The sequence below is a fragment of the Mus musculus genome, chromosome 7, assembly GCF_000001635.26.
Source record: "Mus musculus strain C57BL/6J chromosome 7, GRCm38.p6 C57BL/6J".
NCBI classification, from domain to species: domain Eukaryota; kingdom Metazoa; phylum Chordata; class Mammalia; order Rodentia; family Muridae; genus Mus; species Mus musculus.
Genome location: NC_000073.6, coordinates 76,430,147 through 76,457,842, shown reverse-complemented (window position 1 = coordinate 76,457,842; position 27,696 = coordinate 76,430,147). Strand labels below are relative to the sequence as shown.

General features: G+C 39.3%; 1 protein-coding gene across 2 annotated transcripts in view, besides 1 other annotated feature; it reads right to left on the bottom strand.

Moving 5' to 3' along the window:
* Positions 1 to 27,696, bottom strand: part of Agbl1 (ATP/GTP binding protein-like 1) — an 895,108-nt gene that overhangs the window by 666,856 nt on the left and 200,556 nt on the right. For both annotated transcript variants that reach the window (XM_017322251.1, NM_001199224.1), the window contains exons 16-17: positions 24,346 to 24,490; positions 12,850 to 13,003 (exon numbers count right to left, since the gene is read on the bottom strand). In XM_017322251.1, coding sequence (XP_017177740.1) covers positions 12,850 to 13,003; positions 24,346 to 24,490 — 299 coding nt within the window. The remainder of the gene's footprint in view (positions 1 to 12,849; positions 13,004 to 24,345; positions 24,491 to 27,696) is intronic.
* Positions 17,480 to 20,201: an enhancer, noted in NCBI's record as "VISTA enhancer mm1397". NCBI's record gives its function as "enhancer in: forebrain[3/5]" and the evidence as "EXISTENCE:transgenic organism evidence [ECO:0001131][PMID:17130149]".

The window sequence follows — 27,696 nt, the reverse complement described above, 5'->3', positions numbered from 1 at the left end:
AGAAAATGACAAATAGAATTCCCAATGTCTAGTTTCAGTTGAGGTTCCTTTTATCCAAATGACTCCAGTTGTGTCCAGTTGACAAAAACCAATGATAACTCTGAATATTAATGTTTCAACTCCCAAACCAAAGGACACAAACTAACAGATAAGAGTTAAGAAAAACAATCTTTTTTGATGCCTCGCCATCAAAGATAAGCTTAATCTCAGGGTAAAAGGTCGAAAAGGGCATAGTAATCAAATGGAACCGAGAAAAAGTAGGCATTGCTACTCTAATACATGATAAAATAGACTTCAGATCAAATCTAATCAGAAAATATAGAGGATCGCTTCATGTTAACCAATGGGGGCATCTATCAAGAGGAAATTATACAGAGAGAGAGAGAGAGAGAGAGAGAGAGAGAGAGAGACTATAATTGTAATTTAAATATACCAAACATGGGTTCATTCTATTTTATAAAGCAAGTATTACTAGGTTAAAAACCACAAATTAATTCCCATCACAGACATAGTAGGCAAATTTAATACCTCATTCTCACCATTAGACTGACTGACCAAAAAAAAAAAAAAAAAAAAAAAAAAAAAAAAAAAAAAGACTGAATATATATTTAAGTTAAGTGACATCATAGATCAATTGGACCAAAAAGACATCTAGAGAATATGTCATGTAAACATCAAAGAGGATAGACATATCCTTCAGAGAAACCCATGAAATTTCTTTAAAATAGGGCACATATTAGAACACAAAGCAAATCGGAACAAATGAAGGAAAATTAATTAAGCCCTGTATTCTATTTGATAATGATGGAATAAAAGTTATCAATAAAAACTACAGAAATACAAATAGTACTTTCAGTTTATAAAGACTAAACAGCACACTCTTGAACGATGGACTCAATTCCATTGATAAAATTAAGAAGAAAACTTTAAAGACTCCTAGAATTAAATAAAAATGAAACATGACATACTCAAATCTATGGAATGTGATAAAAGTAATATTAAAATGGAATTTATTGCTCTAAGTACTAATACTGAAAAATCAAAGATATCTTCAACAACCATATTGTTATCCTTAAGGCATTCGAGAAATAAGACCAAGCCAATTCTAAAAGCAAAAGACAAAGATAATAAATATTGAGCTGAAGATTAATGAAGAAGAAATGAACGAAACAATACAAAGAATGGGTGAAAAATTGACTGGTTCTTTAAAAAGATAAACAAGAGTGTCAAAGCCTGACTCAAATTAACCAAAAATTGAAAAGGAAGAGATGACATGAATTAACAAAATTAAAGATGAAAAAGGAAACATTACAACAAACACTGGAGTAATTCAGACAAACATGAGGACATTAAAACTGTATTTCACTAAATTAGGAAATCTAAAAGAAATGGCTCAATATTTAGATGCATATGATATATCAAAGCTAGACCAAGATGAAGGAAATTTAAACAGAGCTACAGCAAACACTAAGATAGAGGCAGAAATTTAAAAATCTCCTCCCTCAAAACAAACAAACAAACAAACACCAAAGCAAGAAGCAAGATGGATTCAATGCAGAATTCTACCAGACCTTCAAAGAAGAGCTAACACCACAGCATCTAAGATAGAAAAACAAAACTTCCAACCTCTGTTTCCAAAGCCAGTGTTACCCTAATATCAAAATCAGATAAAGATGCATCAACAAACAAGCAAACAACAACAACAAAACCATAGGCCATTCTCAAAATATGCAAAAATTCTCAATAAAATACTTACAAGCTAAATTCAGTAACATACCCAGAAGATCATCAAACATGATCCAAGTGGCATCAGTCCAGGAATACAGAAATGGTTCAATATATGTACAGCAATAAATATAATTCCCCACATAGGTGGACTTAAGAGCAAAACTCATCACATTTCAAAAGATGCAGAACAAATTGCCCCTTGTCAAAAACTAGCATTTCTTCATAAAACGACTGCTGGACAGAGTATACCACACCATAATAAAGGATTATATATAGCAAAACAGTCATAATCATCCTGTCAAACAGACAAAAACTCAAAGCATCCTCACTAAGATCAGGAGCAAGACACTTAACCTTGCTATTCAGTGCAGTACTTGAAACCCTAAATAAACTGACAAAGAGGAAGATAAAAGGGATACAAGTAGGAAAAAAAAAAAAAAGAAATCAAGTTAACCCCTATTTGCATATGATATGATTCCATGAATAAGAGCCCCAGACACCCCACAGGAAATCGCTAGAACACCTTGGAAAGCATATTCAGTGAAGTAGCTGGCTGCAAAATTAACAAACCAAAATCAGTAGCTTTCCAATATCATACAGGCAATTATATAGAGAAAGAAATCACAGAAATACTCTCATAACAGGTAACCTCAAAAACACTGTTGAGAAAACCCAGCCAAAGAGCAGAAAGATCTATTTAATGAAAACTCTAGGATACCAGAAGATGCCATCTCACCAAAAGCAATCCAAAACTTCAATCTTCCATCAAATTTCCAATGAATTTTTTTCACAATATTTTTTTAATTTTAATTTTTAATTTTAAACAGAAGTCCCTGGATAGCCAAAACAATCCCAAACAATAAAAATATTGCTAGAGGTATTACCATTCATGATTACAAAGCCATAGTAGTAAAAACAGTATGGTTCTAGAACAACAAAAGACATGGATTGATGGAGTATAATTGTGAACCCAGATACATGTCCACATACCAACCCTTGCCTGGTTTTTAACAAAGAAGCCTGAGGTACACATTGGAGAAAAGGGACAATTTTTAATAAATGATGCTGGGAAAACTGGATATCTGCATGTAGAAGAATGAATATTGACCCCTATCTCTCACTCTGCACAAAAATCAATTAGAAATGAATGACAAACCCCCGACATTTCTAACAGAAAGCACGGGGAATACACTTCAGGTTCTATGTCAGACAAAGACTTTCTGAATGAAAACCTAGATGGCAATGTAGGAAATAGGACTAACAGTCTACAAACGGAACCTCATGAAATTAGAAAATACTGCAAAAGAAACTTGCTTGTGGAAAGAGGCAGCCAGCAGAATGGGGAAGAATGGCTGCCCCCTATGCATATGATAGGGAACTGGTGTCAGGAATACACAAAGAACTTAAAACTCTAACACCAAGTAGACAATCCAATTAAAAAGTGGATTATGGAAGGAAAAGGAAGTTCTGAAAGGATGAAATACAAGTGGCTAAGGAATACGTTTTTAAGTGTTCAACGGCCCTAGCCCACAGGTAAAGGTGAATTTCTAATATTTCAAGATTTTTTTGCTACTCCAGTCAGAATGGCTAAGGTTAAGAGAAGATGACAACCAACGCTGACAACAACATGAGGAGACAGAAAAGTATCCACTGTGGCACTCAGTGTGGAGTTTTCTCAGAAGGCTAACATAAATATATGATCCCTTGTCACATCTTCAAAGTGTTTTTATTCTATGACATAATTCTTTGCTCATGGTATGTACTGTTGTTCTATTTATGTCTAGTAAATGAAATCAGCCTTCATTTTCATCAACTAATGACTGTTTAATGACAATTTAATAGACACACATACAATAGAATTTTATTGGAGCTAGAGGGATAGCTTGGTAATTAAGAGCACTAGCAGCTCCTCCAGACAGACCTGAATTCCTTTCCTAGCACTCACCTGTGGTTCATAGCCATCTCTAGCTCAAGTTCCAGGTGATCTGATGCCATATTCTGGGCTCTGCAGACACCAGTCATGTACATGGTATACACACATACAGACAAATAGAACATATATGATAGTTATTCTTAGTTTTCAGCTTGACCATATATGAAATAAACCATAACCCAAACATCTGGGTACACCTGTAAAGAATTTTTCATGAATGAATCATTTCAGGTAGAAAGTCCCATCCCAATCCAAATCTTTTGAGGTGGAAAAAAATTCCACCTTATATCTGAACTACATCTTCTGGTGGTAGCCTCTATAGAGGGCATGGGAGAAGAAAGTTCTTGCTCTTTGCCTGCTGGCCTTGAAGTTAACTGGCAAGTTCAATTTTTCATGGTAATAGAGCCTACTTCTTTAGGATTCTGATGTATACTGAAGACCAACTGATACACCCAGCTTCAGGGACAACAACTAGTGGATTCTTGGACTTTCTGTTGGGAGACAGCCTTTGTTGGAATAGTCCTACCACAGCCTGTCAGCCACTCATGTGTGTGTGTGTGTGTGTGTGTGTGTGTGTGTGTGTGTGTTTAATGGAGTTATCCTAAAAGAATAGGGTATAGGGTGAGATGTTGCTCCTCCCAGTCCTCCTAGCCATGGGTGCTAAGAAGAAAGCCCACTGTCAGGCATGATATACATTCCTATGAACTACTGATAAGGGGAATCCATGAAAGCCCTAAAACAAGACAGGCTATTGGCATTGCTCTTGGTTGCCACTAGAATTTGATAGTAAAACCACTGCTGAAGCTACCACACACTTTGATCACAGGGCAGGGAGAAATCATCTTGACACTGAACTGGAAGCTTCCTTTCTGCTGGCTAGCTCATAGTGCTAGAAGGTTCTGGGTAGCTTAATTCAGGAGACAAGCCATCAACACACTAAGCCATGAACCCTATGAGCCAAAATAATGATTGACTTGACAAAATATGCCTATGGATGAAATAGTTGTTTTAATGTTTTAAGGGTAACCAGCTGGTTTCTGATTAAATTTAAAGCCTATTACACAAGAAGGAACGCATACCTGGTTCTACAAGCCTGACCATGAATATGTAGCTGGGAAAGTTGTGGGTCCTAAGAAAGAACCTACTGTGATTATTTTACTAAATAGACACAGCATCCAACTGCCTTTTAAATACCTCAAACACCCATAGGTTAGTGTTGCTTTTTCATCCTCCTCAGAAAATATTTTCACAGTTTATGGTGGCTCATATAGAGCTTCAAAACTGGCCAAAGTGCAGAGAGTGTCTGTGAAGTTTTCCTCTATAAATGAAATACTATCACACACCCAAACACACACACACACACACACACACACACACCTACCTCAGGGAGCATCACTAATATTTATAGCTACTAGAGGAAAGAATCCATTTTCTTCCGCGGTGTTTGCAGCAGTAGCTGGCCCTATACACCTATACAAATAAGATATGCATATGTGTAGCACTAATTGAACTCTTTTATTTTTTTGTAAGAAGCTGAATATGAAGTTGAAGGAATATGGAAGATGGAGTTGTCCTCGAAGAGTGGAGAGAGTGCTGAGTAGATATGATCAAAACAGATTGTGTGCATGTCTAAAGTTTTCAAAGAATGAATTACAATTTTTATATTTATTTTTAAAGGAGAAGTGTTCGGGAGATCACTTGGCAATAGAGCAGTAGGGGGCTTGTCTACCATGGTAAGGCTATAGGTTCAATTCCCAGACGTGTGGGGAGGAGGAGGTGCAGGGAGTACAGAAATGTGCTCACAGAGCCAGCATATTTTGTGTAAAAAGAAAAAAAAAAGAAAGAAAGAAAGAAAGAAAGAAAGAAAGAAAGAAAGAAAGAAAGAAAGAAAGAAAGAAAAACCAGGAATGATTGGGGAAATGGCTGAGTCAAGAAAAATGCAGAACTGCTCGCCTCACCAGGTTTGGATAAGTAATGAGACCCAAGACTACCCTCCACTTCCACTAAGGTCTGTGTGAATAATGACCACTCGAGACTTTCTCTACTTTAAAGTGCTCTCAATTTCTGCTAAACTTCAGCATCTTCTCTCAGTTCAAATCCAAGAATGCTGACAGACAGAGAAACACACACACACACACACACATGTAAACTTCCAACAAGTGTAGACTGAGGATAAAACCTTTCCTATTCAAAAGACAGAATGCTTATTAACATACACGTTAAAAAAAAAAAAACAACCTTAAATAGACTAGGTGTAATTGTGCTAAACCATCATTAACCAATAGGTTCCCGCCTCAGAAAGCAGGAAAAGGAGTTTTCTGGATTGACCTTGCCAACCAAAACTATCTGTAACCCTGCTCATGAGCTAGCTGTCTTCTGTTCTATCCTGTTGGAGCATCTGTCTCATCCTATTAACATTCTATTCACTCCTTATTGTTCCCTGTCTACTGTGCATGTCTTACATGCCCTGCACTCCTTAGGTAGCACAGACTTTATCAGTGAGGAGGAACCTAAGATAACCAACATCCCAAGCTCCTTAGAGAACCCACACTTTGTCAGTTAGGAAGAATCTGGATTTCCTAACTTTCCAGTGCCTCGCACATCCCTCCTGAACCATGATTCTAAACTGAGCTGTTGTTCATTGTCTTCCAGAGGGCTCCTTTCATCTTTACTGGAGCCAGTCAGTCAGTCAATGTGGAAACCCCAACTGGGGGAGTGAGGATGATTATAGGAAAGGCAGAAAGAAGATGAAAAGAGACAGAGATGGGAGTGCTGTGGTCAATACCATGTGAGTGAACAAGTGTATTTTCTCAGTGTCTTTTAAAGGCAAGCAACACAAAACATGACCAATTCCAGGAAGATAAACAATGACCACAAATCCTTACATGGCAAGTTTATGGGACACAGTATCTATGTTTGACTAAGGCCATTTCCTTCAGGCAAGGACAGTCTCTCAAAGATGTATGTGGAAGCAGAGGAACTTGGCAGGGTATAAAGCAGGTCTTAACTTAAAACAAAGGCACATATTGGCAGACTCATTCATGATTAATCACAAGCAAGAAGTCAGTCAAAGTTAACTCCGCAAGTGCTCCCCACACATCTTCAAGTCTCCTGAAGCTTATCTTCTCAATAATGACTTGATTAGCACTTTCCCAGTCTTCCTAGCCATTGTCCTACTTGAAAAGCACAGATGTGGATGAAACTCTTGAAGATCTGTCAGTATCTTGCTTCTGAGGGTTTAAGTCTTTGGTACCAAGCCTTGATTCTTCTCTTAGGAACATTGTAGGAAACCATCATCCTCAGGTCTCCAAGCAGAGGTGAAATGTAGAGCCAGTAAATCTGGGAAGAACTGAGCTGAGAGTTTATTTACCAAGAAAGTAAAGCAAATCCTTTCCAGGAAAGAACTGTTTTTAAAAAGTGAAAATAGTTTTGAAAGATAAATCAAACCAAATAAATACCTCTGGGAGACTCTCTGGAGTCTACACCCAAGAAAAAAAAGTAAAAGTAATCAATAAATTGTCCTTAAAATTTTTCCTGTTCTAGGCCTTTACAACAAATGACCCAAGGGAACCAGCCTTGAGGAAGGAAATCTTCCTTGGGCACCATAGCTATGTCCTTATCTCTTGGGTTTCTAAAATAAAACCCAAGTGGTAATCCTACACAGTGGGGAAACCCCTTCCCTATGAAAGGTGAGTAGTGGCCATTGAACCAGAAACAGGCTATGTCACAGCTCAACAACACACACCTGACTGAGGCTGACCCAGTCTCCCTTGGGGAAAGAAGCAAGTGAGACAATTTAAGCTCACCTGGAGAGAGGCCTGGAGGCAAAGAACCCTGATCCTCTGGCTCATTTGCTGTGTTCTAAATCAATATATCACATTCTATGGTTCAAAGACACTTAAGTGGTTTTACTTCTGAATTACAGGTATGGTTAATTGCACTTTGGAGTAGCTGGGTTTATATTGTGTTGAGTTGTTCCTATTTTACAGACACAGGGATGGCATTTATGCACTGCAAAATGTGCTTACAGCCATGTGCATATGGGCAGCACTAATTGAATTCAGTAGGTTAAATATAATGACGATGCTAAAAATAATAATGAAGTTAGCAGGGTGATGTGTTGGGGAGATCCCAGGAGAAATTGAAAGGGGGTAGAAGGTGGATATGATCAGGATATATTGTCTACACACACAAATTTTCAAAGATGTAAAATATAACAAAAAAATTAATTATATGGCTATGCAGAGTCTATGTCCCTCCACATTTATGTCTAAACCCTGTGGTGAAATGTGAAGGAGCTAAGGAAAGATCTGAAGTCAAAAGAATATTCTCTGTGCTTTTCTGCTCCTTTACCTAGAACATCTACATTTACCGTTAGGAAAAGAGATCTAAATAAAGCATAATACAGATGTGCAGCATGATGACAGAGTCAATACATTTGCTTTGCTTAAAGACTCTGGAGCGAAAATAACAAGGTTGGAAATCTGGCACCACCAGTGGTCATGGTAGTGAACTCCGTGAGTCCCATTTGACATGCCTGTAAAATGGGGTTTGCTGAAATTAATCCCCACAATGGAAGGTAACACTCAGCTACTGTGCTGGTTCATTTTATGTCAGCTTGACACAAGCCACAGGTACAGCTGAGGAGAAACACAATTAAGAAAACGTCTCCATAAGATTGGCCCATAGGCATGTCTGTGAGGTATTGTTTTGACTAATGATGAATGTGGGAGGGCTTAGCCCACAATGGGGTGATTCGCCCCCTGGGCTGGTGGTCCTGAATTTATAAGAGAGTAAAAATGAGCAAGACACAGGAGCAAGCCACTAAGCAGCATCCCTCCATGGCTTCTGCATCGCAACCAGATTCCTGCTGTGAGTTCTAGCTCTGGTTTCCCTCAGTAATGGGCTGTGATGTAGAACTGTAAGCCGAAATAAAGCCTTTCCTCTCCCTCAAATTGCTGTTTGTGGTGTTCTATCATAGAAATAGAAATATGAACCAATATAGCCACATAATCTATTCAATTAAGGTGGGTGTGGGGTATGTGTGTGTGTATAAGTGTGTTCAGTGAGTAAATAAGAAAAACAGGCTGTAACTTTTCTTGCATGATCTGGAGAAATGATATGATAATATTCAAAAGCATCAGCTAAGCCTATGTTTTCATTAACCTTGGACCACTCAGAATCAGATATACAATTTTCAAACCCATAGCAAAATGCAAATGAAGGGTCCCCTGTCAAAATTTTTGTATTTGTTTATTCTTTCTTGAGGACATTAATTTTTAATTTTGAAAATTTTAAATAGATACACAACATGTATATATTTATGAGATAGTATGAGGGTTTTGTATATTTAAACTGAAAATGATCTGATCAAAGTTTTTGAAATATAAATCACTTCAAATAGCAGTTTCAAAAATATCTGTACTGGCTACTTTCAACTATTATACTGAATTGCTACCAGCTGTAATTCTTTCTCTGTATCGTGGAGCATTACCAGTTTTCTACCTATCCAACAGCATTGCCATAGCTACAGGCCATCCCTTCTCTCTTCTCTTCCCCCATTAATCTTTCTGATCTCTGGAAAATATCACTTTAGCCTGTGTTAGTTTGATTCTTTATTGTTCTCACAAACACTAACCAAAACCAGTTGGAGAAGAAAAGGGATTTTGGTTTACTATTCCATGTCACAGTTCATCACTGGGGAAAGTAGGGCAGGAATTAAAACGGAACAGGTACCAAAGGCAGGAAGTAAGCAGAAATCACAGAAGAACACTTCTTACTTGGGTGTTCTCCATGACTTGCTCAACTTACTTTCTTGTAAAACACAGGACAATCTTGACATAATCTACAGTGGAATGGGCCCTCCCACATCAATTATAAATTAAGAAATGTTCCCATTGTCCACAGGTCAATTGGATGAAGGCAACTGAGATTCCCACTTGTCATGTGACTACAGTTTTGGATCTGGTTGACTGTGTTTAAGGAAGTTCTCCAGTTTCTCTTTTATTAGATTTACTGTGTTTGGTTCTATATTGAGATCTTTAACTTGCTTGGACTTGAGTTTTGTGCAGGGTGATAGATAAGGGTTTATTTGCATTCTTTTCCCAGCAACATTTGTTGAAGATGCTTTATTCGTAATAGCAAGAAACTGAAAATAAACTAGATGCCCCTCAATTGAAGAATAAATAAATAAAGTGTGTTACATCTACACGATGTAATACTATTCAGCTGTTAAAAGCAAAGACATCATGAAATTTGCAGGCATATGGATGGAACTAGAAAATATCATCCTGAGTGAGGTAACCAGACTCAGACACGCATGGTATATACTCACTTATAAGTGGACATCAGCCATATAGTACAGGATAACCATGCTACAATCCACAGACCCAAAGTAAATAGGTAATAAGGAGGGCCCAAGGAAGGATGTAAGAATCTCATTCAGAAGGGAAAATAAATTAGGTATTGGAGGTGGGTGGAGGGAGTGTAGTGGGTAGGAGAAGGGCTGAGGAGGGGAACTGGGATCAAATTGGGGGGGGGCAAAGGAGGTCTGGGAATGAGAACAGAAATAGTGTGAAGGGGGCATCTTTGATACTAGCCAGGAACCTGAGACTGGGGAGGCACCTGGGAGTCTATGAGGATAACCCTATCTGAAACTTCTAGCTGCTGAGGATATGGAGACTAAAGTGGTCATCTCCTGTAGCCAGGTAGGACTTTCAGTGGTGGAAGGGGAACAAAACCTTTCACCCAAAATTTGTTCTCCCTGCAAGATACACAAGAACAAAAATGGAGCAGAGACTGAGGGAATGGCCAACTAATGGCTGGCCTAACTCGAGCCCCATCCCCTGTGAGAGATCTAACCCCAGACACTATTAATGATACTCTCTTATACTTACAGACAGGAGCCTAGCATAACTGTCTCCTGAGAGGCTTCATCCAGTAGCAGATGGAAACAGATGCAAAGACCCACAGCCAGACATCAGGCAGAGCTCAAGTTGTTTAGTGGAAGAGTAAGGGATAGTATTGCTCAGGCAAGAGGGGTAAAGCTGCAAAAAGACCTTCAAAGTCAACTAACCTAGGCACATGGGGGCTCACAGAGACTGAATCACCAACCAAAGAACATTCAGGGGCTGGATCTAGGCCCCTACACATTTGTAGAAGATGTGCAGCCTGGTCTTCATGGGGTTCCCTAAAAATTAGAGTGAGTGCTGTCTCTTACTCTGTTGCCTGCCATTGGGCCCTCTTCTAGCTAAACTGCCTGGTTAGGCTTCAGTAGAAAAGTGTGCACTTATTCTTGCTATAACTTGATGTCCCAGGGTTGTGTGGGACTTTCCCTCCTCCTCAGACAAGGATAGAGGATAATGGGGTTAGGGATTTATAAGGGTGAGACTAGGCGGAGAGGGGAGGGCTTCAATCAATATGTAAAGTGAATAAATAAGTAATGAAAAACAAATTACCAACAGAGTATCTAATTCTGGAAATTATAATTTCAGTTTCCACATATAAATGAGATTACATACTATTTGTCTTTCTGTGTCTGACTTGACTTACTTAGTCAAATAACTATAGTCACATGACAAGTGGGAATTTCAATTGCCTTCATCCAATTGACCTGTGGACAATGGGGACATTTCTTAGTTTATAATTGATGTGGGAGGGCCCATTCCACTGTAGATTATGTCAAGATTGTCCTGTGTTTTACAAATTAAAGTCAAAGGCTTTAATTTCCTTCTGTGGTGTTACAAATACCTAGTAGAAACTATTTATTTAAGAATTCCAAGATGATATCCCTGCAGGATATGTATACTAAGCCACAGTTCTTCTAAGCAGGAAGACAAGAAAAGTATACATTTTAAGTAATTACATAAATAGCATCCAGAACTTATTTTACCAGAGGAATAGGATGCCCTAAAACCCAAACTCCAAGAAACAATTCCACTGGAAACAGAAACAAAAGAGGGAGAGACCAAGCATAAATCGATGGGGGTTGATTTCTGCTTGGTATTTTTATGATTAGTTAAAATAAATGTATATTTTCATGTATCTTTTATGTTCTCCTCTTTAGAAACACAAGTATCTACTTTGTAAACTAAATAATTACTCACTGAAGATTGCCTGGGATTATTACCTTCAAGTCCCAGGTTCTGCTTCTCTGCCAAGTAGAGGGCTCTATTGCTGCTGAGAAATTGCTCTTAAATGCATAAAACACATAAGAGAATTTTTTTAAAACCCCTTACTATTCATTAAGGCATTTTAAGGCCTTCTCAATTCAGATGGGATAATCAGTTGTTGATTAGCCAGGTTGTTAAGCATCCATTGTCAACTGTTGATGGGGTGGGAGCAATTACATTATGTATCTACCAAAGAGTCACCTGAACACCATTAGCACTTCATTGGGTAAAAATGGTATTTTCTGAGGATGCATTAGCTTGGCTTTTATTCTCCAGTCTTTTCTTTCACCTTCCAAAATTCTTCTTGTTTCCTCCTTCACTTTTGCTGTCTTGCCTCACAGAGGTCTAAAGCTCATTGGTAACAAGTCAGTCAAACATATACTCAGGACTCTAGTATGAAAAGGGTACAATGGATCTGTATATTGTCTGTGTGCATCCATGTGTCTGCATGACTGCATATGCATCCGCATGTGTCTCAATGTCAGGGTGTTTATCTGTGCTCTTGATTTGGCTTTGCTTTGATTTCAGAAACACTGACTACACACTCCTTCATCCTCAGACTTTCAGACACACATACTCAGGATACCAAGAGAATTCATCAGACAGGGCTCTAAGATTCTGCTTCCTTCCTTCCCTGCCATACTGGCTGAGAGAAACAGAACAGTGAGCATGGAGACGGGAGAACCTGGATTAGAGCTGGAAAATGTGATTCAGAGACCTGGGTCTGTTTTCAACGAGGAAGGAAGTCATCACCACTGATGGTCTGCTCTGTATTCTAACAGGTCATTTCCTCTCCCTGGCAGTTAGCAATTCATTTTCCCCATTCTTTAACAACAGAACGATGTTAACATTTACTCTTCATGTCATATCAAGAAGACTTGGTGATATATTTCTATCAAGACAGACAAGTCCCCACTCAATTATAGACCTTCTGTTCTAAAAGTGAAGGTGTGTTCCCAAAACTGCAGAGGAGCCTCTCAGCCAGATTTTCAAGAAAAGTGTCATCATTTTACTCACGGAACTGCTCCAGATGCTCGGTGCTGTTAGATTCAGGAAAGGCAGTGATTGTCACCAGCGGACATGGATTCCCTCCCAACGTTTGGCAGAGAACATCATGTCGGAAGTAGATTTCCCTGTGGTCGATGCTTCTTTCCAGAATTTCAAGATGAGTCTAGAACAGAAACAAAGTACACATACATATAATTAATATATATCTAATAGCTCAAACAGGAAATATCTTTCATTCACTAAATTTCATAATTATTCGAAGTGCTTTTATCAACCCAACCTGCCTGATGTGTGTAGAGCTTTGTGTGATGAGAGGCTGTGCTTAGGAGAGGTTTAGTGGGACTGAACAGACAGCATTGCTTTTGCACACATCTACATAAGACATTTGTTTGTATGTTGAACTATAAGAAGGCAACGACATAAAATATTCTTCCTATCACCATAGTGTGGTTACCATGATGACAGACTATACCCAGAGCACTAGAGACTATGAGCCCAGGAACACAGGGCAAAGCAGGTCAAGGCATTAATGGAAAGTTATGAGCATCTAGAAGGAAAACAAAAGACAGTTTACCCATGGAATCCCAAGTTAACAGATCATTCCTACTATACTTCCAGATGTAAATACTAGATGAAAACACAGCACTACCCAAAATATGAAAGAGCCACTGAAACAAGGACACCTAGTTAACAACCATTAACGCTCTGGGGATATCTTCACTAACCATAACAAGGGGAAGATTTGTAAACATGCTAGAAATGCCCTGTGAACCCCATCTGGTTACAGTGACTTCAAGAACCAGAGAGGACATAGCCAGCCCCACTGCAGTACAGGAGGACTGGTGGATAAATATTATCCAGTTTAAGATCTCAAGTTTTCCCTATAATCAGGAAGTTATCCACAGAGCAAAGAAGAAACAACTGACCGTTTCTCTTGATGACTAAGCCTGCTAGGTAAATGAAACACACACACACACACACACACCACTAATCGTGAGAATATTTAATATATTTGTGAATATATTATGGTAGAGAAAATGTTTATACATAGGCAGAATTATGTGCCCCAAGCATGCATGTACTCATCTATAAATGTGTGTGTACTTAATCTTAAATAGGCACAGAAATGTGAAGATGATAATATTCAGGAGACAAGGAGTCTATGCGGCCTTATCCAGTTGGAGTCCATGTAATTATAAGCGGTTAAAAGCAAAGACATTTTCCTAGTTGCTGAGAACCAATGAGAACTCAACCTGCTCACCTGGCATAGAGGATAAAGGGTGGCACAATCAACATAAGAGCACAAGAAGCTTCTAGAAGCTAAAAAGGCCAAGAAAATGACCCCCTTGGGCTTCAGAAGGAGCACATTCTAATACTTGGGAGTTTGCCCAAAGAGATCCATGTCAAACTTATAATTTGAGGGTTTTATTTTTTATCTCATTTAAACCACTATGTTTTTGATAATTTGCTATGGCAGAAATGGAAAATGAATACAACAGAAAACAAACAAACAAATAAATAAACAAATAATGTTTTAAGTACAGCTTAAGGAAACAGCATGGCTATAAATAGTTAAGTACTAAAATATTTGAGACCTGCGGAAAAATAAAATGTGTTGTGGAACAAAGGGAACCCAATAATTCTATAGATTTTCTTTTACCCTCAAGAGGATACAGAAATTGTACGAGGAATTGAAACCAGTGGCTCACATCTGTAAGCTCAAAAATCAAGAGGCAGACGGGAAGATAGCTGAAGTTGAAGAATGGGAAGGGAGAGGAAAGAAAAGAGAAGAAAAGTGAAGAGAGAAAGAGAAACTGAAAGGGTATTGGAGAAGAGAAATAAAAGGGAAAGGAGACAGAAGAAGATGAGAAGGAGACAAGGATGAAGAACAAGAAAATTTGACCTGGAGTCACATACTCCTTGAAATTGATAAACATGTTACCCAGCACCTGGAGCTGACTGTCCACATCAACATGAACTTGACAAGGTTCTTGTCCAAGAAAATAAAACAGTGCAGCAATCAAGCGTCCACCCAAAACTATTTGAATCTCTTTCCTCAAAACCATGGTCTACAAATCTGAAGCAACCATGCCGTAATCCTTACTTAATCCTACCCCCACCTCCACATTAAGTCACCAGCCTTTAAACTGGACTTCAAGATTTCAATAAGTATCCCAATTTTGTCCTTCCTCCTTGGAGAGGAGAAACTTTCAAGGTTTTGTCACATGTTTTTCACCATGATCACACATAACATAGGACACAAGTGAAAAAGTTCAAGTACCAGGCTAACACAGGCTGACACAGTACACATGCACTCAGCATCATTTCTAGGACCATGTTACACCACCATGAATAGTGAGAGATCAAAGGAAGCTGATCTGGGTCCAAAGATCTCAGCCAAATCCTCTCCATACATTCTGCCCAGTTGCCTTATCTCTGTTCCTTTTAATAGATGGGCTTTACTCTTGGTAAAACCTGGTCTCATGTCTCATGGTTTTATTATTATTCTAAACTTGATACCACTGCCATTTCTTAAACAGAATGGAACTTGGGTCTGAAATTAAGTCTATTTTTAAAATGTATACAGTTCCATGTAAGTATGTATGTATAAATAGCCCTATCATACATGCACACACACACATACAGACCAATCTCTTTAGTCTGTATGTTTTCAGGGCTGATCATTTGGTATCTCATAGCCAATTGGTGACCTTTCCCCTGGGAAAGACTGTTTCTCTAGTTTTCAGTGTTCCTTGATTGTCTATAGTTCTTTGTGTATGGTTGGTGCCTTCTGGGCTTTCCCTGGCTGCATTAGCATGCCTGTTGTCCTTGTTCTGGTTCAGGTCATGTTGATGAGACTTAAAGGTATAGTTGCTGAGATTATTAGGAGGCACAGTCTCACAGGAAACTCCCTGACCTCTTCCCTCAATGACCTTTGAGCCTTAGGTATGGGAGTTGTAGGTAGATGTATCATTTAGGACTTGGCTCCATGGCTCTGTGCTTTGGTTGGTTGTGGTTTTCTTTGCTTTGATTTTTCTTTTTCTTTCTTTTTTATTAGATATTTTCTTTATTTACATTTTCTTTAATGGTCTCTGTCTATTGAAAGAGAAATTTCCTTGATGTGGTGTGAGGATTACAGTTGTTGGGCTAGACCTTGGAGATGGGTGTACAGAATCTGGCTGGGTACAGAGGCTAGATGAGGTGGGATTTAATGTTTTTTAATCTCCTATTATTTCACCTAAGTAGGTAGCAGCACAGTAGTAGAGCACTTGCCTATCATGTGCAATGCCCTGGACTCAATCCCTAGAGCAGAGCATAAAAATTTAGTTTCCTAAAATTCAATGAAAAATAAAAACGAGGTCTGGCGAGATGGCTTCATGGTTAAGAGGCCATGCTGCTCTTGCAGAGGACCCAAGTTCCATCCTAGCTCCCATGTCAAATGTTCACAGGTCTGACACTCCCCACAACGTGAGTAACTTCACCCATGTGCACATACACCTATACAGACACACATGCAGATATGCCAGTTTTTATGTGTCAGGTGGAAACACTAAATGCTGCTTGTTATTGTTAATTGAGCAATGTTAATTTCAACTGTGCTGTATTTAAGAACTAAAATGAAACAGCAGTAGTATGCAAACACTCAGGAGTGGGGGAAACAACTCAAAGAAAGTATGATCCATCCGTGCTGTGCAAGAAAACAAAGCAAAGGCTGGAGCGAAGCACAGAAAAGAACATCTACTCAAATGACAGCTATAACCAAATATGTTGTAAGTGTAAACAGGTCAATCAGTCTTATTAAATGACAGAAACATTCAGATTTCGGTTTTTAACATTCTAATGCATGTTGTATCTGAGAGGTACTTTTGAAAGCAGCCCAGTGTGGATGAGAAACACTCCTAAATTATCTCTTTATTTTGTTTGCCTGTACTCTAACATTTTAAGGGAGAAATATTGAATCTAAAAGGAAACTTAAACATAAATTAAAGCAGGCAAGGCAACAGTAATATATGGCAAAGTCATATTCCAGATCAAGTGCATTAAATGGGATTTTAAAATCTTATTTTGATAAAGGGCACTATTCGCAACGAACATATAAAACTCATAAATCTTGAGAATCAAATAACATGGCTTTGAAATATATAACACGCAACAGCAAAAAGAGAAAAATGACACCGGGAGAGGGAAATGGTGGACTGGCAGCACAGACGTGGGTAAACACTTGTGGGAAGAGCAGCAATACAGAATAGCCGCTCAATGTTGCCATTCATATAGTTGTCTTAACATGTTCTATTTAATTATTCTCAAACATCCGTGAAATTAGAATAGTAATTAGTCATATATGAAGCTATGAAAATTCAACAAAAAGGAAAATTATATAAATCACATTTTCTGATCATTATTAAGAAAAATTGGAGGTAAATTAAAAATGATTTTAAAACAGCAAAAAAAAAACCAAAACAACTGTTTGGGAAAAAAAAAAAAAAGCATTTTTCCCAAAGAAGCTGACTGAAGTAATTTATATGCCAAAGGGAAAAATCAATCTTAGGTTACTAGTTCGAGCCCTGTTGTAAGAGTTAGCTGTGTACTGGTGCAGATTAATATTTGGGTGTTTGCTTAGCATTTGCAAATGCAAGGAACCTACCCTGCAGTCTTTCCCAAAGTGTCAGCAGTGGGATGTTAACAAATACTGGATTATCTAAGACTCTGGAGGAAGTAAGCCATTCTTAGCCAAAACACTAGAAAGTTTTTAACACTGGAGAGTTAAATAAAAAGAACGGATCTTCATGACATGGGCCTTCTCAGCTCCTTTACTATGGACATGACACATGCTCTGTAATTGCTGAGAATGAAGAATTGCACTCAGTGCTTCATGAATCTAAATGGCCACCAGATTCTCTCTTGTCTATCTATAAAAATTACAGGAAGGCTGGCAATATGGCTCAGTGGATATGGGTGTTTGCTGCCAAGCTTGAGGACCAGTGTTCAATTCCAAAGACCCACATGATAGGATGGAAAAACCAACTCTTCCAAACTGTCCTATGATTTCCACATGTGCATAGTGGTCCATGTGAGTGAGTACATGTACACAGACACAGACACACACACACACACAAAAGGAAGAAAGGAAGGAAGGAAGGAAGGAAGGGAGGGAAGGAGGGAGGGAGGGAGGGAGGGAGGGAGGGAGAGAGAGAGAGAGAGAGAGAGAGAGAGAGAGAGAGAGAGAAAGAAAGAAAGAAAGAAAGAAAGAAAGAAAGAAAGAAAGAAAGAAAGAGAGAGAAAGAGAAAGAGAGGAAGATGTAATTTGAAATTTAAAGATTTAGGAAATAGGAGTGTTACAGAATAGACTTTGGGAATTGGACTGTGCCAAATGGTTCTGAGTCAGATTCTCTCCCTCATCTGTCTCTCATTTCATTATGGCTACAAGGGTCCTCACCAAGATGGACTGGGATGATTGACAGCCTGTCAAGGAAAAGCCGTGATTATCATTTTGTGTTCCAAATAACTCACAGAAGTTTAGTCCCAGATACCAAACAATAAAAGATAAATGAAACGATAGGGGTGCAGTGAAGCTTAGTGGTAGGACAACAACTTGGCAAGTCTGCAGGAAACCCTGTCTTTAATATTCGGCACTACCGAGTATCATAACAATAATAATGAAGACATTAACAATCAAATCTAGGTTTTAGAACTCAGATATGGGAGGCAAGTTTAGTTTTCCATGTGTCTATGGAGTTGCTTGTGAGAAAGACAATGCTGACAAAGACGTCATTGTGCCCGGGAACTTGTCCTTCACAGTGTGCCACAACCTGCTCCCAGATAGCAAATGCAGGCACTACATGCTTGAGTTCTGTCCATTTGATTACATGTGTAATCATCACTGGCTTTCCACCCTTCAATACCTAGTGTACATTCCCATAAACTGTGATTTTTTTTTTCATTAGCCATCTCCCCCATTCACCTCTCAATGAAATATATGACCCTTTGGAATTATCATCTAATGTGCACCAAATATCTAACACCTCCAAATCCAAGGGGATTATTTTGGCTTTAGTCACAGGGCAATAAAATAGCAGCCAACCAATAAAAAGCTTCTGCCAGATTTCCTTCTGCTCAAATGGCTTTGTCTTGATCTCCAGCTGAATGCTCCCATCTCAGGTCCAGAAAGGCTCTCTTAATTGGATATTGTTGGGATCCTTGATGGGAGAAGCAGAGCCTGTGAATACAAGTGCCAAGTGAAGCTAATTACAGCCCTGTGGAAGCCACAGGGGGTAGGTTTCTTTGTGAAAGTGGCACTGAGTTCAAAGAGATTGCTGCAACACCCAGAGGGGTTGACTTCTTAAAGAGAAAGGCCTGTCTGCAGGAAGATCAAGCTGATAACCTTAGCCTAGGGCCACAGCCAGAGCTTCTCCACAGAAGTCTTGGGCTTTCTTAATGCTTCCACAAAAGCCATTCCCTGACCTCAGCAGGTTACTCTGCTGATGACCACTTACAAAGCACCAAGCTCCAGAAAAGGAAAATCCCCTTTTCTTGTTGTGATTCCCTTAGAATTTCACTTTCTGGTGCCCTAATTTGGGGGGTGGGAGGAGCCCACCCCCAAGTAAAAGGCCTATTTTATTTTTGCACTGCTTATTCCCCTTGACATTTCAATACACTCAGCAGATAATCAGAGCGTCTCATCACAAGAACAAATAACACCCGTAAGTAAAAACAGAAGCTAGAGAGCACACTGGAATTCCACATGAGCTTTATCTGAGTGTCCCTCTCTGAAAACAACAACCACCCTAACTTAAAGAAACTTACCTGTGCTTTGTTCCTATGATGCTCGTGAAGTGCCTTGAGAACACCTGGGAAGCATCCTACCAATGAGAGGTACCCTCATCCTGAGGGAACTTACTTTAAGAACAAGAGAGACCTATGCCATTTATAAAGAGGAGAGTGTTTTGATGTCTCATCCATTAAAAGGTAAAAAATAATAAGAAATCACTATGATAAGGACATAGTGTCTGTAGTGTCTTGTGCTCTTCTCTTTGATCTTTAAATACTTTCCACGCTAGCATAAATTGTAAAATGGACAGCTACGACTCTAACAGAGAAAAAGGATTATCATAGAAACAACACCAGTGTTCTAATGGCTACCAACTAGAGTTTATTACTGAGGTAGACACTTTTTTAAACGATTTATTTATTTATTTTATGCATATAAATATGCTGCAACTGTCTTCAAACACACCAGAAGAGGAAATCAGATCCCATTATAGGTGGTTGTGAACCACCATCTGGTTGCTGGGAATTGAACTCAGGACCGCTGGAAAAGTAGTGAGTATTTCTAACTGCTGACCCATCTCTCCAGCCATAGGTAGGCACTTTTAAAATTTCATCTATCAGTTTTCTTATATTTATAACAGCAATGACATTTTGCTTCCACTTTACAGGTATAAAAAGTAAGTGGGGAAAAAAATTGTAAAGCTTTGCACATAGTTACTAGCTAAGGAAACAGAGGCCTAGACTCATCAGTGTTCATCTGACTTCCAAAAATTGCCCTTACATTGTGACTCTCATGGTGTGAGCTTTCCTGAGAAGATGTCGCAAGACACATCTACTTCCCAGAAGATGACAGAGCAAAGAAGTGATTCTTGCTCAAGGCCAGCTTGGTGAATCAATGAGTTTATTGTGGCTACTCACAGGTATATTGGTGATTCAAGACAATGGTGCCCCCGAAGTGTCCCCAGTCTCAGTCAGCCTTCTATTTCTTATACACTAGCACTCCCAAGACCACCTGCAGCAAGTGGGTGCTGGAGTGAAGACAAGGCTCAGAAAAGGGTAAGGTTGTTCTTCCTCTTTCATTAGGGAATTAACAGCCTCCCTACTAATGTATCATAGACCCAATGTCCCCTTGGTGTTCTGCATATTTTCTTGCCTTGACTCTTTGGCCAAGGTGTTCAATAGCCACCATAGCAACAATGCTTCATGACCTTCTAAATTAATGTCCCACCGGGAGGGCACAGCTCCACCACAACAGCTCCAGATATCTAGCATTTTCTGGGTCTTTTGGCAAAAACCTGTCCTTCAAACATATCTTGGATCCTTTATGTTCACCTCCCTTATATCAAGACCCTGCAAGGTACTTTGTTTTAGTCCATACATGGCTAGGTCTCTGTCTATTGATTATGTGACAACACTGATTTATAGTTTGCTGGCTGCATCTTTGATCTACCACATGGAAGTCAACATTTCCCATGTGATGTCTTTGAAACTCTCCATTTATTCTGAACCCTTTATAAAACAGAGACATTGTCTATAGAGAATTCTTCTCTTTTCTCCATCTTGTGCTTCCCCACCTCCTTTTCCTTTTCCCACTCTGTTTTCATCTCTGAAAGTGGTAGGAGCATTTCCTCCACTAAGTATAAATATCAGGACAAAAATCTCTGACCCATGGATCTACTGCTCACAAGCTTTATTAAGCTCTCCTAACATAGGAATCCCACTTATAACCTCCTTACTTATCTCTTGCCAACTTATGGATGTAGAAGTTCCAGTGAAATTCCTTGGCCTCACCTCCTTATCTACCCAAAATTATCTCTGGGCCTCATTTCCAGCTAGGACCACTGCTCCATATAAGCCTTCCATAGCAGAATCTCAGGACTTTAACAGCCAAGCAGTCTTTTCAGTTACCTCTATTATGGTATGGCTGATTGAAACCTAACCCCCTTGGTTTGCTCCAGAATTATAACATTCTATTTCTTTGTCTTAGCTTTATTTTAATGCTATAATTTGTGTGATTATCCAACAGAATTGCCAACAAGTTTCTGGAAGATAACAATTTGAAAGAACCAAATACTAATTCTCTTATAAGAAAATAGTAATGTTCTTAAAGTTTCAAAATTATATTCAAAATTACATACAAAGATATCCAGTATACAATCCTCTGCTATAAAAAATGTTTTCAAGGCTTAAACACAATCTTGTTGTAAGAGATTTACAAATTGTGAATCCCACATGAAAATTTATTTTTCACCCCTCAACATAAACCTCAAGTCACATGTAGTTAATTCTACTCCTGGGATATCATTCACATTAGTTTGTCATTGATCAGTTGGAAAAGAACTGTTTTAGGACACCTCTAAAAATAAAAATTACCAGTGTGTGTCCCAGAACCAACTCATTCTGTTGAAATGGGAGGAAGGGTTTCACAAGTGAAGCCAGAGTCAATTACACTCCTAACCCAGAGAAGACAGAGGCCATCAGTCATTGGAGATGTGAAGCCTAAAATTGAGAGTATCATTGTCACTTTCCAGATAACAGATTATCTTTTATTCGCCATTCTGCTCATTTAAGAGGAAGAAGCCTTGCACACTCTCCTGTGACTTTTCTCATTAACTCTTCTCAAATGCCTACAGTCGGTAGAAAAACAAGAAAACACCAAACTTCAGTTAGCAATCTTATCTCATCTAGCTAGCCAGCTCTATCTCTTCCCCATAATAAGGGTCTTCATTGCTGGTACCTTTGTCTCCCTTGAAAATGAAATTCTTTCCCCTAGGTCCCAATCACTCTTTATGTGTTTGTAAGTCATAAGCTTTAGACCCTGTGCTCTGGTCAGACAAGCCTCTAGGAAGGAAGTAGCCCAGAGCCCCAGAGCAAGATGGAAGCCTGATTCCTGTCTTTGAATCAGCTTGTAGACACTCACCAAGCGTCTATCAAAGCCTTCTGAGACCCGAGCTGGACCATGTTTGATAAAAACTATTAGTATTCAGATGAACCACATCCACAGTACTAAGGATTTCAGATAAAAATCCTTGAGTTGGTGATTTAAACTCTGCCATCTGTATAACTATCTCCTCACAGAACCCACCAACTATACATACTTATACAATTTATCAAGTTGAATTTCTAGTACCTACAGCATGTAATAGCGGGCAAGAATACAAAGCTGATCCCAGAGCAGAAAATTCCACTGAACTCATTCTATACTTCTACAGTAGAACAGAAAGGCCACAGGGATTAACACGAAACACCAGTGTTCTGTTCCCCATCTTGCCACTAGCCAGATATGGGACTTCTCAGTCTCGGTTGAATAAATGTTACAGGTGAATCAGACAAGTTTCTAGACTCCTTTGAATGCTTTATATTCACCTCCACCATGAATCTCCTCAGGGTCTAAGGTAGCCTAACAAATGTATATGTGTGGGTGTCCTATACCCATCTTTCTTCCTCCAATGGAAAAGAACCAACATGTATCCAAAAGTGTACCTCCTTTCCCAGTAGACATTCCACGCACAGTGCTTCACTGTCAAGATCATAAGTACAGGGGAAGACATTCATGAATCCTGCCTGTTGTATGTCCCCAAAGGCAGCAAGCATGTCTTACAACAGTCACAGCTTGTTTCAGCATATTATGAGATATGCATGCCTTAGATTAACTTCATGTGTTCTCTAAGGGTGATACACAAATAATACTAGTTGTGTTTCTTCTGCAATCTGGAAAACAGTAAAAATATCTCTGTAGGCAAGACAACATATGGAAAAAAGGACAGCTGCACCCTCATAAAGGGCTTAGCTGAGTGGTTTAAGTGTGCCTGCTCCAAGAGATTTTTATTTATACCAAAGCATTCCCTTTGAACAGTTGTTATCTTGTCCTATTCTTTATCACAGCCTTAAAATGAAAATGTTCAACCTTCAAGCTAAATGCTATATTGTAGGCATATACATAATATTATGAATACGGCAGTAACATTTTGTATTAACACAGAGGATAAAAGCATTTTGTAGAAAATATTGTAGCTCATTATTCCATAGGATAGTCATAAAATAGCTAGGGGAAAGTGATGGTTTGCTAACTTTTGGAAATGATAGGAAACTGTATGATCTAGGCATAAGTTTTTCAAAGTTGCCCCATCAATAATTTTGCAGAGACTTCAAACACAGGAATAACTGTGAATCTTGCTGCCTTATGCTATACCTCTACATAAATAATAATGGCCACTGGGCTCATTGTTTTTTTCTTCTACTGTTTGCTCAAGCACAGACATGGAATCCACTGGAGAAGCTGACCTGGATGCTCGCTCACAGATAACTCAGACTCACAGATTCAAAATCTCTCTTCTGCCTTCTACATCTCTCTTCCAGAAAATAATTCTTTTCTGCATCTCTGCCTACTTGCAAGAGTTGACCCTAACTCATTGCTGATCTAACAACTTCATAGTTTACTTGTGGACTTACTAAAGACAGAGGCCATAAGACATAACCCCAGCACCCACTCTCAGCCAGTAGACAATGTAGGTCTCTAGAACAGCACTTGCCATGACCCAGCCATATGCATCAATCAGATAAGGACATAGAACACAAGCCAAGTTGATGACAACACATCCCACTGTCTTAGGGAAATGATGGTTCTCCTCTCCTCTCCCTGCTCACCCCTTATTCTGGAATCTCTGTAATGTTCCCAGAAAAACCTCTTGCCCTTGCTCTCTTGCCAGGATAATGATGCTATAGGTAAGACATTACCATGAGGGTGGAATATGTGTAGGGATAGTGATAGGCCAGATAGCAGGCATCCTCATTATGAGGGAAGGTAACAGCAAAGGTAAGGGTGTAGTAGCGCTTCCCCAATGCTCCATCCATGGTAGCTGCATTCTGACGGTAGTGATTTCTGAAAAGAGAAAAGGACAGGATGAGAATAAATGAAGTTGAGTAAGGGACAAGGCTGCAGAGGGAGTGGGGAGGCCCCAGAGTTCTAAATGTCAGAACCCCCCTGTGCTACATATTGGCAAGAGAACCATAACTCAGTGATCAAAAACACTTTTGTGAATAAGACTTAGAGAGTGAAGAAACAGACAGTTGAATTCACTGCCAGCTCCTATATCAGCTCAGCCACATATAAGCTTGACCCAGGATCTCCTGTTTGTGGTATACATATTGTGACGTCCCTTGCTGTAACTGCAACCACAGATGAGCACTACCTAACCACTGCACTGGGAAAGAGGATGATGTACGCCAATTCTGTTTCATACTGTCCTATTGCAGACATACACCCAAATTTTGTTCTCCCATCCTTATCACTCGGCACAACCATAGAAAGCCCAGCTGATCCCTTTCCTTTTGGGATATTTTGATGTTATGTCCAGAAACTGGATTTTTGCTGCACATCGCCCACCCTCTACCCGTGATGTTCTCCTGACCCCTCTTCTGTGTTGTTTCCTATGTTATAGAGGGGATGAGATTGATATCCCATTCAGGGCTGAACACATCACAATTTAGTCTTGGCAGTTTGATTACTTATGAGTCTCTGTATTAACTGCCTCCTGCTATAAGAAGCTTCACTGATGAAGGTATAATACAACCCTAATCTATGGATATCAGCATGCAGCTCATACCCTTTGCTTCTGACAAATGGATTTATTAGCTATCGCTACTAAGCACTGAATTCCATCTCAAGATTCACATATGTCCTCTTTTGTCACTGCTGTAATAACTCATCCTGTGAATGAAAGAATGGAAGCTTAGAAGAGCTAGCTGACCATAAAGCAAGGAAATGCTGGCTACAGGATTTGAACCCAGATTTCTCTAGCTAAAGTGACTGTTCTTTCACTGAGCAATGAGTTCTTTCCAAAGGAATGACTTTGTCATCCCAAAGGGGACTTCACTTCCTAAAGCTTGAGAGTGCACAATTTCCTTTGTCAAAGATGAAGGACCAATTCTGATACTTCAGAGAACAGTATCAAAGTAGATTGCACCCAGAAGTACATTCCATGCAATGTTTTCCATACACACTGCCAGTTACACTCTCATTTTGCCTGTTGATGTTGAGACAGCTGTACAGGCTTTCCTGAGAAATGTTATCATCCAGGCTGCATGATAATGGAAAAGGCTCATAACACCAGGGGCAATTCTACCTCTGGCATGACATTAGCTTGCTGGATCATTGTGAGGTTTGGGGATTTGGGTGAGGGAGAAAGAAAAGAGAAAGAAGAAAATAGATTGTTATTTGTATGTTCTTGCAAAACATAAAAATAGATACTCTTTTCTTCTTTTAGCTTCCTTCTTGCTCCCCTTACCACCACTAACCACAAAAGGCAGTTGTATGGGAAAGGAACTAATAGCATCCTGTCATACTCCCTGTGCTCCTTGTAATGTTTCAATGTTTATAAAACGAGTGGTAGGTGTATGAGAGGTTGTCAATACTTCCAACTACTACCACTCAACTTTGCTTGCTTCAGCTTCTGTTCACATAGAAACCTGGAACCATTCACTCTGGGTGGGGGTGGAGGAGAGAATAACCCCATAACAATACTAGGCCAAAGCAACTGTCCTACACAGCTTTTGAATCACACTAAAGGAATCTACTTCCCATGTGCTTGTAGAAATAGCTTCAAAAGAGTATCTTCCCCCATGCAGTTATCTGGGTCTTCATATCTAGCTGCATCTATTTTTTCCAGATTTCCCCAAAGTTTTAAAGTATCTCCTAAAGCTAAGACTCTGGTTATTAGAAAGTATGCAAAGAGCAGATGGCCACCCAGAAGGCACGAGAGGCACATGTGTTCTGTCTTTATTTGCTTTCTGATTGCACTTGCAAAGGTTGCAATGAAAAAGTACATTTTCTTTATACCTTGCTAAATAGCAAACGGTACTGGTCAGTTACCGCTCCTAACCAAGAGAAATGAGCCAGGGACACTGCATTAAAGTATGAAAGAGTGTCCAATCTATAAACAATACACGTGTAAATACACATGTGCACACACACTCATGAATATGAAGGCAAGTAGAAACATTATCAAATGTCCACTGTCACCAGATCCTTCACCTATGAACAGTGGTGACAGAGTCAGCATCTTGACTTGAGATAAGATCCAGTTGTAGTGGTCTTATTTGATAATAGCCTTGGTTTTTTTTATAGGTCTTCCCATGAAGTCTGGAGAATAGTAGTTGCATGTTCCATTAAATATTGATGCTCTGTAGTTTTCGCAATGTAAATTGAAGTCATATAACAAGGGCACTTACACGTCACAAACTCAGCCTTGCTCTGCTCTACTACAGAAAGCTAGAAAGAAGGGGGTAATGAAATCTCTGTATCTGTCCTTACATTCTTCCCCACTGAAACCACCCTGGGCTCCAAGAAAAGACCAATTCTAGGGGAATGGAAAGAGAAATAGCATGGACCCATAATTTTAAGACTCCATGGTTCCTGTGATAGAAGAAAATGAATCCAGATGGTAGTTTTGATTATGTGCGAAATCTTCTCACATGTGTATGTAAACACACATACACAAATACACACACACACACACACACACACACACACACACACATACACACACATACACAGGAAGATACACATCTCTCATAATATACTTCATGGCCTGAAGGTGTCAGCAACCTTTCTGCAAACTGGCCTTTCCCAAGATAGTTGTGTCCTGCTAGGAGTTAAGGAAATTGGAAACGAAACATCAGCTTGTAGAGAGTGAAATTCAGCTGAAGAAAGTTGTGTTGCAACCTGTAGTGATGGGTCTGAACTCTGGAGGACTCTAAAACAAACGACAGACTTCATAACTGGATACTTTTGTGGTAAACACACTTTAGAGGAGGTGGCAATGCCCACAGACAACGTTCCTCGGAGGCCCTTGACGAATGTCTAGTAAATCTCTAACGTGAGGTATGGCTTTCTGATTTGATTTGATCAAGGCAGAATGCAATCATCCAATTAGTTTGTGTTCGTTTTCTCATTTGCAGTGTGAACATGCTGAAGGACATCTTCAGGGCAGTACTAGTCATCCTTCCTACATTAGCTGCTTCCTTCCTATGTTACAAGGACATAAAAAACCTTTGTCATCATCTTCAATTACCCTGTTTCCTTTTCTC